A 13867-nucleotide genomic window follows, 5' to 3' on the forward strand; every position below is an offset into this window, starting at 1 on the left:
CAGCTTCTGGGGCTCCAGGATAGGCGCAGCCCCTTCTACCGCGAGGGCTAATGGTTTTGCTCCTGCAAATTGGGGAAGCGACTGAGCCAGGGAGGGGGCGGGACCACACTGCTGTTTCCAAAAATACTTTAATATTGGGTCCTCTTTTGGGTCGTGTGCGGAGCGGTGACGGCATGTAAGGCTGGAGAGTGGGTGCCCCGCCCCCTTTCGAGGCTGCGCGGGTGGTGGTGGGCGGGCGCCACGTGCACATGCCCCATGCTGTTGATGGTCCGGGGGTCGTTCCAGCTGCTGGTCCGGCCGTTGATCAAGACCGCGGCCCGCAGTGCCGACTTGACGGCCGTCTCCACCCAGCCGTGCGGGTAGGCCGTGTGCTCGCCGGCGAAGTAAATGCGGCCGTGGGGGACCGCCCAATCGTACTCCTGATCCTCGTCCTTGTCGGTTCGCCAGAGCATCGGGGGCTGCACCACGAAGCCGCCCTGGCTGTGCGGGTCCTCCGCCCAGCGCTTGACGATGCCGCTGCCGTCCCAGAGCCGGTACACGATGGGCCCGTGAAGCGCCGCCACGTCGTCGAGCGCCAAGCGCAGGGCTTCGGACAGGCTCAGGCCAGCGAACGTGGCAGCCGCGTCCGACCACGTGTACGAGGCGAGCAGCAGCGCGCCCTCGCCAGGCGGCGGATAGAATATCACGCGCGACGGTCGGTCGGTGTTCGAGTGGCCGCCTTCGATATGCTCGTCGTGCCAGAAGGGCCGGCGGAAGCTCAGGAACACCTTGGTGGCCGGCATGTAATGCAGCGCGCGCACTGCCTCCTGCCACTTGAGCGTCAGCGGCGGCGTGAAGGTGATGCGCTGCAGCGCGGGCCCGCTCACCGTCAGCAGCACCACGTCGGCCGTCAAGGACTTCTGATTCCGGGCCCGGCGCGAGGGCTCGAAGTACACGCTCACCTCGTGCGTCCCCTGCTTAATCGCCACGACGGGCGTGTGCAGCAGCACAGGCCCCGACAGCGAGCTCAGCAGCGCGCGCGGCAACAGGTCCCAGCCGCCCGCGATACGGCTGTACCTGCGGCGGGGCGGGTGCGTGACGGGCTCTCGTGCCCTGCATCTCCGCAGCGGCCCCTCCCCAGACACTCCCCGCTCCCCGCTCCAGTTCTCACTTGCCGCTTGCCTCTAATCCCACCCCTTCATCTACCCCGCCCTCGTCAGTCCCCGATGGCCCCCCGAGGCCCGGGAGCTGAGCGGTGTGACCCGGGAACCCCGCCTCGTCCCCTCAGGGCCACGCCACTCGCCAGGTACCTTTCTTCCCCTGGAGGAACCGGGATGCGGGGGCGAGTGTGGCGGGACCCAGCGCGCCTCTCTCCGCCCCCTGGGCCCCTGCCCCCATATCTACAGGCCGCGCCCCCCCCGCCAGCCCCGCCCACTCCGTACTCGCCCCATCGCCCCCCGCCCCCCCCCCCCCCCCCCCCGGCGTCTGTCCAGCCCGCCGCCTCACCGGAGCCGGTCGCTGAGGCAGCTGTGAGCCCGCAGGGCCTCGGCGAAGTTGAGATAGAAGAAGCCGTCCTTGGACATCACGTCTCCCAGGAGCCGAACGGCAGGCTGGCTCAGGTTCCCCTCCCCGAGGAGGTATTCCTGGGGGATGGCGTGGCCCACCCAGGTCAGGGCCCAGGCAGGCTGCACCTGCCGGCTCCGTACCCCCTCCCACGGGGCCGCTCCCTGCGGAGCCTCTTACTTAGTTCAGTGACACAGCCGTGCTTAGTGCGGTTCCCTGGACCTCAGCGATACGGCCCCCCCCACCTTGGGACAGATGAGGGAAACCGAAGCCCCAAGAGGGGCGTGTCCAGCCCCGTCAGGCAGGGAGGAGGTGGCAGGCCCGGGGTCCCAGTTTCCTGCCTTCTGACTCCCCGCCCAAGGCCCCATGGACACCCTCCTTGTCGTCGTTTCTCAGACACCGACACCGAGGCCCTCACTCACCAGGAGCGTGTGCCTTTCAAACTTCATCATTGCCTTTCTGCAGCCCAGTGTCCTGAGATCTTCGATGGCCTGTGGAGGGACAAGCAGTGGCGCTGAGCTGTGGGGACAGGACCGGGGAGGCCCCACCTGGGGTCCAAACCTGGCTTCTCTTCCTGCTTCTGCCCACGGCCAGCCATTTACCTCTCTTGTTCAAGCTGCCAGGATGTTGCCCGTGCTCGGCCCTCAGCCTTGCCCTCCACCGCAACTATGTCACCACCCTGGGAAGTCCTCCTGAGTCATTGCTACCCCTCATTCCCCGGGCGTTCGGTCCACCGGACAATGTCACACTCATCCTGGTTGGGTGTTATTTTGTCTGCCTCTGTCCCAGACTGTGCGCTCCATGCGCTGTGTCCTTATGGACAGTAATTATTTGTCTCAGTCAGCGCTGTGTCCTTATGGACGGTAATTATCTGTCGCCTGGATCTTTGTGGGCGCAGACGGAAGTGGAGTCCCTTCTGCCACCCACCCATCAGCCCTGACAGGGCATGACTGCTCACGGGGGTTTGTTCGCGGCGCCTCGCCTGCCCACAGCCTTCTGTGGCTCCCCAGTGCCTGGAGCTGCAGAGTTCCAGCCCTCAGCCTGCCATTCAAGGCCCCTGCCAGCCCCTCGGTCACCATCTTTTAGGGCAGCTTCAGGTCTGCAGCACAGTGTCCAGTGCTCAGACCACCCTCGGGTCTCCCCCACCTCCACGCCCCTGCACTTGCTCACCCCCCTCATCTTTGCCGGGCACCCAACTGGTCATCATTCACCACTTTGTTCAAGCCTCATCCCCTCCCGGAAGCCTCGCTGCCCTCTGTTTTCAGCACTCTCCTTTGTCCCCCTGGCTTCTCTCTTGTGGCCAGGGAACTCCCCAAAGGAGGTGTCCCTTCACTCACTCACTCACTCACTCACTCACTCACCCTTCCCCTCACATTTCCCTAGGCTCCTTAAACTGGGCACTGCCAGGGCACAGAAATGGCCTGGACTAAGTGCCCACCCTGGTCCACGAGAGGAGATGGACAATTAGGAGCTCCCATAGGAGGCTTAGGCTGGCTCCTCCCTGAGGGCATCAGGGAAGGCTGCCTGGAGGAGGGGACACTGGAGCTGGTTCTTGAGGGATGAAAAGGGTTCCCTGGGTGGGAAAAGGAAAAGGCCTTCCAGGCAGGGTCAGTGGCATGGGTGTGGGACGGTGGACAAGCATAGTGCAAACGAAGGAGTACAGAGCTGAAGGTGTTTGGGCCACCATGAGAGTTTGGGGTGGGCAATAAAAATTTCTTGGAGAGAAGATGGGGCTAAAGGAGTGGGAGAGACCAGACTGCTCAGGGCTTCAAACTGAGGCTGAGGTGCTAGGGAGCACAGGGGGCTGTGAGCAGGGTGGGCCAGGGTGAGGATGCAGGGAGAGGTCCAGGCCTGAGCTGGGGCTGGAGCTGGGGGGACAGAGAGGTAGGAACAGTGTGAGGCAGTTGAGGGCAGGACGGATGGAGCTGGGGCCTGACAGGGAAGGCAGGAAGCGAGGATGGCCCCTGGAGCTCTGCTTCGTGACTGGGGGTGGTGATGATGGCACTGTTGTGAGATGGGGAACCCAGGAATCCGAGTGGGTTCAGGGAAGCTGCCGCCGAGCTCAGTGGGAGCTGGAGGGTCCTGGGGGATGGCCAGGGGGAGACAGACATAGGTCTGGGTCTCAGGAGATAGACTTGGAAAACAAGCCCACAGATCATAGTTTAAACCAAAGGTGTAGAGGGACTTCCCTGGCGGTCCAGTGGTTAAGACTCTGAGCTCCCAGTGCAGGGGTCATGGATTCAATCCCTAGTCGGGGAACTAAGATCCCACATCCCATGGGCCGAATGACGCAGCCTAAAAAAAACCAAAACAAACAAAAAACCCCAAAGGTGTAGAAAGGTGAGGTTGTTCTGGCCAGTGTGTGAGTGAGAAGGGGATGGGAGATGGGGATCATCAGGCCTTATGGGGAAACTAAAGATGGAAGAGCCAGTGATGGGAAACCAGAAGGAATGGGAAAAGGAAAGCTAGGCCAGGAGGAGGAAAGGGCATGGGACACCACAGCGTGGAGGACAGGGGCAGGGGGACAGGGCTGCAGGGCTCGCGGACGCGCCTACCCTGTTGAGAGCCATCTGGTAGATTTCTTCGGGCGAGTGGCCCTTCTCCTTGGGATGCAGCTTGTAGCCCAGCTTCTCAGGCATCTTCTCCACCACGTAGTTCCGCAGCTTCACTTCATGCACCTCCGTCCACGTGTTCTCGTCGTACTGGGTGAATTTGGTCAGATTGAGTCCCAGGCTCTTGCAGAGCGCATGGAGGATCCTGAGGGAGTGGGAGCCGCTGGTGAGGGTCGGGCGGGGGAGGTGAGGGCCCCTCTCCCCAGTGGGGCTTGGAGAAAGGAAGGGGGTGGGTGGGGCAGCTGGGGACGGGGCTTGGGGCTGGGCATAAGGCTGGAGCCGGGCTAGACTGGGGGTCCTCAGTGCCAGGGACAGGAATGAAAGGGGAACAAGGCTGGAAGGCTGAGGGCGGCGCACTTCAGGACTGGGTTTGGAGGGGGAGGTGGCTTTCACTGGGGATCAAGTAGGAATGGGGACAGAGCTGTGTTGGATGGGGGTGGGAGCTGGGGATGGGGAAAGGACCAGGGTCGGGGAAGATAGAGCTGGGGGTCTGGAAGGGCTGGACGCAGTGGCCTGAGCACTTCAGGGCTTCAGTGGTGGGGCTGGAGCCGGGAGGCCCGGAAGTGTCAGTCAGGAAAAGGACAGAGCTGGAGGTTGGGTCTAGGCCTGACTTTACTGGGGCGCCAGGTTTGGGGTCAGAGTTGAGGTTCATGCTGGCACTGGAGCAGTGATTGAGTTGGGAATCTGGTTGAGACTGGGCTCAGAGGTAGGGGCTGGGGTGGCCCTGCGCCTGCCTGGCCCCCAGGTCAGGCCCCACCTGTGCGAGCTGGGCATGCGCATGGCTCCCAGCTCCCCAATCCAGCCGGTCTTCCGGTCCCGGTAGGTGAAGATTCGGCCCCCGATCCTGTTGTCTGCCTCCAGGATGGTGACCTGAGGGACGATGGGCAGCAAGCAGGTGCTTTAGCTCCTCCCACTGACTCCCCATCTCCACCCTGTCGCAGCCCCCACCCCACACCCACCCAATCTTCCATCCCCACAGCAGCACGGATGGAGATGAAAGAAGGATCTTTTTTTTTATGGGGAGGTGGGAGGGGCTGGTGGGAGAACGGAAAGTCACAGTGAACATGTACAATGTGACAATTTCCAGACTGCAGCAGGAAGGCCGCTGGCCAGATTTCAGAGGGACTTCCCAGCTCAGGGAGTGGGGAGATTTCTTCTGTGTACTGAAGCCACTGGCCTGGCCCATACTCATTCTTGGATTTCAGTGGGAGGGACAGTGGTTAGACTTCAGGGGGCACTCCCCCTTGTGCGGAGTTTCCATCTCCACCAACACAAATTCCCCCCAGGAAGTTGGAAGAGGTTTCAAGGGACTTTCCTCCAGGATGAGAGTGGGGCAGGGAAAGTCAAAGCCCTCAGCACAGACACATGTTCCCTCTGGGTTTCATGTTAGAGCAGAGGGTTCCAGGCCTCGCTCCCCTGACCACAAGGAAAGCATAGCTCCCTCTCTCCGCCTCCCATCACCCCCACCCCTCAACAGGGACGTGGCCAGGTCCCTGTACCCGGGACTCCCAGCCGCAGCAGGAAAGACTCAAGGTAGACAGCAAGCAGCACTTCTCACCTTGTGTCCAGCATCGCTGAGCACCTTGGCGGCCAACAACCCAGCCACGCCTGCACCAACCACAGTCACCCTCTGGGGCTTCGAGGTCCGATTGAGGCCCAAGGTCAGGACTCTGAGCAGCTGCTCATAGTCGGGGTCTCGCATACATTTCTCGAAGGGGTCGCGGCTCTGGGCAGTTTGCCAGTCCAGGGAGGCCGCCAGGCTGAGGAGGATGGGGACCAGGGCGAGGAGGCGCCAGGCTGGGGGGAAGAAGGACAGGGTCAGCGGGCAGCTCAGCGGGTATGTGGGGAGAGAAAAGCGGCTTCTGCTCCCTCCGCTGCTTACTTACCCAAGGAGTCCATGTCTCTCTGGGGGAGATGTTGTCTGGGTTGGAGGGGAAGCAGGGCCACTGTGACAGGAGCCTGTGTCCCCCCCAGCCTGGCCCACTGTGGGCTGCCCCGCGCCCACCTCAGCCCTCCCCACTATGGCCCTGGTCTCTCTACACGTGTGTGTCCCCTGTTCCCGGGCTAGCCGGCTCCTGGTCTCTGCTCACCTGTCTGCCCTCCTCTCCTGTCTCTCTTCTCTGTCCCGCCTTTCTCTCACCTCCTCTGGGTCTCCCTGTTTCTCCCTTATCTGCCCTGCTCAGCCCTGTCTCCCCGTCTGTTTCTGTGGGGCCCAGTCTCTCTGCAGCCTCCTCGCTACCTCAGCCTCCGCAGGCATTAGCACCTCCTCTCTCCTCTGTCCCCTCCGCCTGTCTGCCGAGTCCCCCGTCTCGGCCCTTAAACTGAGCCCAACCCCGCCCTCCCCTCCCTCTTGGGAAATCGAGCTGTGGGAAATGAAACTCCTTTCCTTGGGGGCGGGTCAGATGCTCAGAGTCTAGTTGAGGCTGGAGGGGGCGCGGCAGCGGGGGAAGGGGTTGGGAGGAAGCAAATCAGTCTGGCCTGCCCGAGCCCTTGGTCCCCCTGATCTGATCGCAGGGCCCGTGTCTGCCCTCTTCTCTGCCCTCTCTGCCTCTTTCATTCTCAGAGCAGGGGGAGAGGCGGCCTCTGGCCTTGGGAATGCGTGTGCCCTGCGACAGCCTCTGAGTCCTTCTCTGTGTCAGCCGTCCCTGTGCTCTGGAGGGCCCTCGCTGGCCCCCACCACATGGCCGCTCTGAGCTCAGTGAAATGGGCACAGCAGGGGACTCACAGGCAGCAGCTCGTGGTCGGTGGCACGAGCTCTGGGCCAGCCTGCCTGGGTCCTGAGTCTGGCACCTGCCAGGGGGGACTTGGAGCAGGCCTTCCCCTCTCTTTGGCTCCGGTGTCATCTGTCAAGGTGGGGGCCGCTCCTGTGCTGGTGGGAGTAGGCAGTGAATCCAGGTCGGGGCCCTGGGAACAGCAGCCAGGTCAGTACTAGAAGCTGCCTCTTAGGAAATGCCAGCTGCTGCCGCCGCGGGGGCTGCTAGAGGGATTCAGTGAAGGCCCCCTCAACCCCAGCCCTGCACAAGGAGCCCGTCCCCCCTGCGCTGAGAACCACCGTGACGCTCGGCTCAGGCTAGGGCTTCGGCGGGGGGCACCTCGGAGAAAGCGTTGAGTGCTTCTGTCTCTCTCCCTGGCTTTGGCCATCGCCACCCACTGTCCGCGGGCCCTTTTCTCCTCAGGGGCGAGGGGCAGGCAGTGGGAACAGGGTGACCCGGCTCCAAGGAGCCCCTGCGGGGCTCATGGCTTCGGGACTTCAGCCAAGGGGACCTATGGTGGGTCCCTTGAAGGGGGTGGGCAGAGGCAATCTTGGGGATTTTTCTGGGGGTTGGAGGAGAGAGCACCAGGCGAGTGGTAAGAAGGAAAGCCAGAGGGCGGCAGGTGCTCTGCAGCAACCAGTTGGGAAAATCCAAACAGTAAATCAAAGAGGGATGTGGTTTGATGGAGGTACGGGGTTGGAGGGGGTGCATACCAGTGAGTCAGAAAACATCTGATGTGGGTGGGAAGGCGGTGGCCAAGAAGGAAACAAAATCAGTGAGCTGGACACTGAGAGAAAGCCAAGGGCGCGAGTCAGCAAAAACCAGCAGCGAGAGGGTTGCCGCTCTCTGAGGTGGCCTGTGCTCAGAGCTCTGCCCTGGGCAGAGGAGGAATCTGAGGCTCAGAGGTGGCCAGGGGCTGGGCAGGGGCGGAGCCCAGGACTCGCACAGGCCTCAGAGCTGGCAGGCCTTCCCATCGCAGACCCCGCCTGCTTTATTCACGATGACGTGGAGGGTTGGCGTGCCATCGCGTCAGGACCTTGCACACCTTGTGAGGGAGGGGAACCTGGCCCGCGGCGGGGAAGGCACTTGCCCGGGGTCCCACAGTGGGAAACAGCAGAGCTGGGAGTCCACCTGATCCCAGGTCCCTGCCCCCACCCCGTCCCCTTCTACGGCCTCATGGCAATGTCCCACACAGAGAAAGGGAGCAGCAAGAACATGGAAGCAGAAAGGGATGGAGGCAGCAGAGCCAAGGGGCTCCCAGGGCATGTCTGGGCAAGGAGTGTTGGTCGCGGAGCATCTAGGGGGCCCTCCTGGGGTCCCTGGGTTGACCCCCTGGTCTCTCCTGCACAGGGTCTCTGTTCACAGTCCCCCCGGCTCCGGGCACACCCCCAGTTCACCCCCTGGACTCTGTGGAAGGCGTGCAGCCTTACCCCAGAGACCCCATGCAAGGAGTCAGGTGGGGAGGCGAGCAGGACTCTCGGAGGCTACGAGGGCAAGGCCTGCTCGGCCTCCTGGATGCTGATAAGGTGACGGAGGGTCCTGCTGAGTACCGCGTGCCCGACACGCTACAAGTTCTACTTCATTGACTCCAGTGACAACTCTGACAGGGTGGGTTGAGCTGTCCCTATTTTACAGTGGAGAAAACGGGGGCCCAGATCAGGCACCAGCTAAGGGGCAGAACCTGTGTTTGATCCCAGCAGCCCGGCTCCAGGATGGCTAACACTTGGTTAGCTCAGGCTCGTGGACCGGGGATGGGGCCCGGGTAGGGGCTCTCCGTGTCGGTGCTATGCAGTTGGGACCGTTTTTGTGAGGAAGGTCCTGTGCATTGTAGGACGTTGAGTAGCATCACTGGCCTCTACCCACTAGATGCCAGTAGCACTTGCCCCTCCAGGCTTAACAGCTACAAATGTCTCTAGACATCGCCAACCATTCCCAGAGGAAGGGGAGGCAGAATCGCCCCGGCTTAGGGTTTGGTTGATGCTGGGTGGAACACCCAAGAGCGGCCAGATACGGTCCACAGTCCAGTTGGCAGGAAGAGACATGCTGGAAGGCCGTACACCAAAGGTTGTTTTGGGGTCAAGAGATTATGAGTAATTTGGGGGTTGCTTTGGTAGAAATGACTGGATCTTCCAGACTCATTCCTGATAAAATCAGAGATTGGTGTTAGGGCTGAATTTACAGTATTAGGGTATGAATTAGGGTCAAAGAGTGGTTTGGATTAGGTTAGGTTTCCTAAGCTTGTGAGTAGGAGATACAGACACACAGTGAGAACTGAGGGTGGCGGCAGATGGTGGGAAAGACCTGGGGCTTTTTCAACCCTTTCAGGTAAAAACTGTCTCTAGGGAGAAAACCCTACCTTATTTGGCTGGCTTCTAGAACCACAATGACAGTTCTAACTGGGTTAGGTCACATCTGAAGCAGCCAGAGACCTGGCCCCGCTCCCGCCGCCCCCGGGGGGCCCTCTGTGGCCCCTCAGGGCAGCTACTAGTGGTGGTGGCCACAGAGATGGGCAACGGACAGGGCTAGTGCCTTACATATATCCTTTCCTCTGAGTCAGTCCGAGACCCTGAGTGGTCAGTATGAAAACTTTCCCCGAGCCTCAGAGGAGGGCAGGGCCTACCCAGGGGATGCCAAGGGCCCCAGACAGAAGTCGGGGGTCCAGACCTGGATGGGGAGGGGTGCAGAGGGCAGAGGACAGACCTACTTGAGGCCCTGATCCCTGGCCTGACCCCTAGACAGGGGCCCCCTTCCCTCAGAGCCCCCTTGCCCCTCCTTCCCCAGTTTCCAGAACCCCAGGGCTCTGATGGGGGGGCACTCACTGCATGGCTGGCTCTGGCGGGCTCTCTCAGCGCCCATGGCCTTTCTGGTTAGCCCGGGACAGAAGTCATCGTTGGGCATATGTGAAACCGGGCTGAGTAGTGCTGGCTCTGTCCTGATTCCCTTGTTAGACCAGAGATGCCAGGGTCCTGGTGTGGGATCAGAGCAGTTGGGAGGCTGTGGAGCGCAGATGCCCCCTTCTCGAAAGTTTTTTATTACGGAAAATTTCAAACATATATAAAAACAGACTAGGATGATGAAGCCAGGTGCATTCATCGCCTCATAGCCTATCTTGTTTCATTTACACTTTCTCCCTCCCCCACTGATTATTTTACAGCAAACCCCAGACATATTATCATTTTTGTAGGTGAATACTTGAGGATGTTTCTGTAAGACAGAAGTTGGCAAACGTTTTCTATAAACATCTGAGGCTTTTGGGGCCACGTGGTCTCCACCTCGCCTACTCAACTCTGTCCTCCTAGCAGTCACAGCACGTAAATGGATGGGTGTGGCTGTGTTCCAGTAAAACTTTACTTACAAAAACGGGAAGTGGGGTCACAGTTTGCCAACCTCTGCGCTAAAAGAACAGAACTTGGTGGGAGGGATAAATTGGGAGTTTGGGACTGACATACATACACTGCTATATATAAAACAGATAACTAATAAGGACCTACTGTATGGCCCAGGGAACTCAGTACTCTGTAATGACATATGTGAATAGAATCTAAAAGAGTGGATTTATGTATATGTAAAACTGATTCACTTTGCTGTATAGCAGAAAATAACACAACATTGTAAATCAACTATACTCCAATAAAAATTAATTTTAAAAAGATAAGAACTTATTTGCCTTTTCAAAAATAAAACTCCAATACCATTATCATATTTAAAAATGATATTAAATCAATGCTTACACTTCCCTGATTATCTCAAAACGTGTTTTTTTTTCTTTGGGCCACGCCATGTGGCATGCAGGATCTTAGTTCCCCGACCAGGGATCGAACCTGTGTCCCCTGCACTGGTAGCATGTAGTCTCAACCACTGGACCACCAGAGAAGTCCCATCAAAACTTTTTCTTCTTTTAACAGTTGGTTTGAATCAACATTCACAGAGCCCACACTGCACCTGAGTGATACTGAGTATCTTTGACAAGAAGTGTCACTTTCAGTTCAGTGGATTTGGGGGTCTATGTTCTTATAACCCGGGGTGGGGTCTGATATGGCCCCATGGCCCCAGGCTAGGCCTGAGCCTAGCAGAGCAGCACACCTGGGCTCTGCCTCGGGGAAATCTCAGCAGGTCATGGGGTTGAACCAGGATGGTGTCTGGAGGTAAGGTGTGGGTAGCGCCCAGGTGGGTCTCTGGAGTGTGAAGTGACCAGTGCCAAGGTGTGTGAGGGCTGTGGGAGAGGCCCAGGGGCGGCTCAGGACAGTTATGTCTGGCTGGGGGTTGGCTGGTGTCCACAAGCAGACCTGACTTCTGAGGGTGAGGGATTTTGTTCCTGGGAAGTTCTGCAGAGAGCTGCTGGTCTGAGGGCAGACTTTTAAAGCACCAAGGCAATTTTGAGGTTGATTGAAAACCCTGGGAGCAGTGGTGTGCTGGAGCTGGCTCACACCTATTCACGAGAGCCGACCATTTAATTTTCGGATCTCTTTTTTGGTTTTGCTTTGCGAGCCATTATTAAAATATTAAAATATTTACAATTAATTTTATTTACTCAAAATTCATCCCTTAATTATCTGATTATCTTTTACTATTACATATATACTCTTGAGGTGAATTAGTTGCATCTACACAGTGTGTGTCAATTTCCCAAATTTGTGTTTGGTGACTTCATCTTGGTGGCTTGAAATCAGCCATAATGGGAGAATTTACACCATGGGAATGGGCATATGCTATCGGTCAGGGCTTTCCCTGACCCTGGAGGGCTGACTGCTACCAGCACACCACTGCTTGAGACTCATTTGTTTCAACTTCCCTTTGGAGATCAAGCCTGCTCGCCCTCTGGAAATCTCTGGTTGTTTCAAACATCTGACTCCTTTTTTTTTTTTTTGAGGTACACGGGCCTCTCACTGTTGTGGCCTCTCCTGTTGCGGAGCACAGGCTCTGGACATGCAGGCTCAGTGGCCATGGCTCACGGGCCCAGCCGCTCCACAGCATGTGGGATCTTCCCGGACTGGGGCACGAACCCGTGTCCCCTGGATCGGCAGGCGGACTCTCAACCACTGCGCCACCAGGGAAGCCCCAACATCTGACTGATCCCCACCTGTGCCAGATGAGGCAGGGGCATCATCCTGGGGAAAGGGCCGGGCCATAACGGAGGCAGTTGTTTGAGGGTGTCTTGGAGATGAAAAGCGAGCCGTAACCATAAACCCACAGTCGCTACTCTTACCCCTAAACAGGGAGAAGAAATGCCGTAACAGCTTACTGAGGGAGAGATTCACCTTTAAAAGCCTCTGACTGCGAATTTAGCCACCACGCTTGTCTTCATGTTAATTAATGAAGAGGAACTTAAGGAGAGGCCATTTGTCTGGACTGACAAGGAAATGCATCTGTTTTCTTCCTAGAAAGGGAAACTGCAATTACAATGAAGCCAGCATCCGCAGGGTGGTACCCAGTCAGCTGCTGACCCTATTGCAATCTTGGGAACGCCCCTGGCTCCCCCAGGAAGCCACTGGAGCTATTCCCCCCATGGTGCCCAAGCACGGGAGCCCCCACTCTGGCACAGCTGTTGTGTCGAATTATTATAATCGCTTGTGTTCTTCAAAGTGGGGTGCCGAGATCCCCTGGGGTGTGGGAGGAAAATATTAGAACTTCAATTTGTTTTTATTTAAAAAAATACAACTATAAGAAAGCAATTAAGCTCCACTAATGTTTAATATGCAAAGTAACAGGTATATGCATTGGAAATGCAAGCTCAAGGAATTTTTTTTTCTTATCGAGATTGTGTGGCCCCTGCCAGTGACCTCATGCGCAGAGAATTATCGTTCCTTCTTTTTTTTTTTTTGCGGTACGCGGGCCTCTCGCTGTTGTGGCCTCTCCCGTTGCGGAGCACAGGCTCTGGACGCAGGCTCAGCGGCCATGGCTCACGGGCCCAGCCGCTCCGCGGCATGTGGGATCCTCCCAGACCGGGGCACGAACCCGTGTCCCCTGCATCGGCAGGCAGACTCTCAACCACTGCGCCACCAGGGAAGCCCTGCTGTTCCATTTTTGAAACCCCAATACTAGATCAGGATCTGGTAGGTAGTAGGTGCTCCAAAGATGGATGCTGAATGAATACATGTAGGTAAAACACTACTTCCTACTTTCTAAGGGGACTCAAGGCCTCCCTATCTCTCCTCAGCTTAGGTGAGGGAGTCAGATACGGGTCCCGGATGAAGTCACGGCTCACAGATGGCACAAAGGGCCACTGTTGCAGGGGCCGGAGCCTTCGGAGAGAAGCAACTGGGGTTGCCGGGGTCTCCCTCCTCTAGCTCGTTCCCGTCCCTCTTCCATGGCTTCTGCTGGGATGGGACAGTGGTTCTTAGAAGCCCAAGATGGCCTGAGGAAATGACTCATGATCATGACTTTGGGAAACTGGCCCATACATGTCCAGTGTCCTTGGGCCCTCCTTAGCCAAAACACGGCTTAGTGTGGCACAGGCTGAGGGAGGCTGGAGGGCAGACTTCCAACGCCCTGAACCAGGAGCAAGATCTGAGCGCTCGGCATCACTAGCGCCTACAGGGGCCAGGGTCAGAGGGAGAACGTCAGGCCAGTATCTGGAAATCACCTGATACAAAGCTGCAGCCCAGCTTTACCTGTTGCCCACTGTTGAAGCACAACTAGAACCCTCCGGCCAGCCCCAGGTAACAGGGAGAGGAGTGCCGCTGATGACACGCCTTGGGGATGGTGACAGATGACTGGATATTTCCATGTACTGGAAGATATGACCCAGCTATAACGGGTTTCCCCCCCTGCTCCTCTCCCGCCATCAGCACCAGAGGAAGCCACGCTGTGAACACGTGTATGTGTGTGTGTACGTGTGTGCACGCCTCGGCAGTGCATTTAGGTTTGCTTGCTTCTGAATTTCAGACAAATGGCATCCCACTTGATTTGGAACCTGTTCTTTTCCCAACCTTCTTCTAAGTTATCCACATTAACAGCAGC

The 13867-nt window shown here is 58.1% G+C and overlaps 1 protein-coding gene and 1 long non-coding RNA gene across 6 annotated transcripts in view; one reads left to right on the forward strand and one right to left on the reverse strand.

Moving 5' to 3' along the window:
• Positions 1–109: 109 nt before the first annotated feature.
• IL4I1 (interleukin 4 induced 1) overlaps positions 110–13867 on the reverse strand; it is a 39299-nt gene continuing 25541 nt past the window's right edge. Inside the window, exons 1-8 of one of the 4 annotated variants that reach the window (XM_049703415.1) lie at positions 6394–6467; positions 6041–6075; positions 5713–5951; positions 4912–5024; positions 4098–4299; positions 1965–2033; positions 1486–1622; positions 110–1056 (exon numbers count right to left, since the gene is read on the reverse strand). In XM_049703415.1, the coding sequence (XP_049559372.1) occupies positions 129–1056; positions 1486–1622; positions 1965–2033; positions 4098–4299; positions 4912–5024; positions 5713–5951; positions 6041–6053 (1701 nt within the window). In that variant the 5' untranslated portion in view covers positions 6054–6075; positions 6394–6467 and the 3' untranslated portion in view covers positions 110–128. Of the gene's footprint in view, positions 1057–1485; positions 1623–1964; positions 2034–4097; positions 4300–4911; positions 5025–5712; positions 5952–6040; positions 6169–6393; positions 6468–9726; positions 10001–13867 lie in introns of those variants that run through there. The other 3 variants (XM_049703414.1, XM_033417262.2, XM_033417261.2) reach the window with 3 other exon arrangements.
• On the forward strand, positions 4199–9737 carry LOC125962714 (uncharacterized). 2 transcript variants are annotated; one of them, XR_007474355.1, is made up of 4 exons: positions 4199–4320; positions 4978–5049; positions 5632–6990; positions 7181–9737. It is a non-coding gene; the product is annotated as an uncharacterized LOC125962714 (long non-coding RNA). The 2 variants fall into 2 exon arrangements; XR_007474354.1 differs by having other exon boundaries at positions 4978–6990.

Source organism: Orcinus orca, chromosome 20, assembly GCF_937001465.1.
Source record: "Orcinus orca chromosome 20, mOrcOrc1.1, whole genome shotgun sequence".
NCBI lineage: Eukaryota > Metazoa > Chordata > Mammalia > Artiodactyla > Delphinidae > Orcinus > Orcinus orca.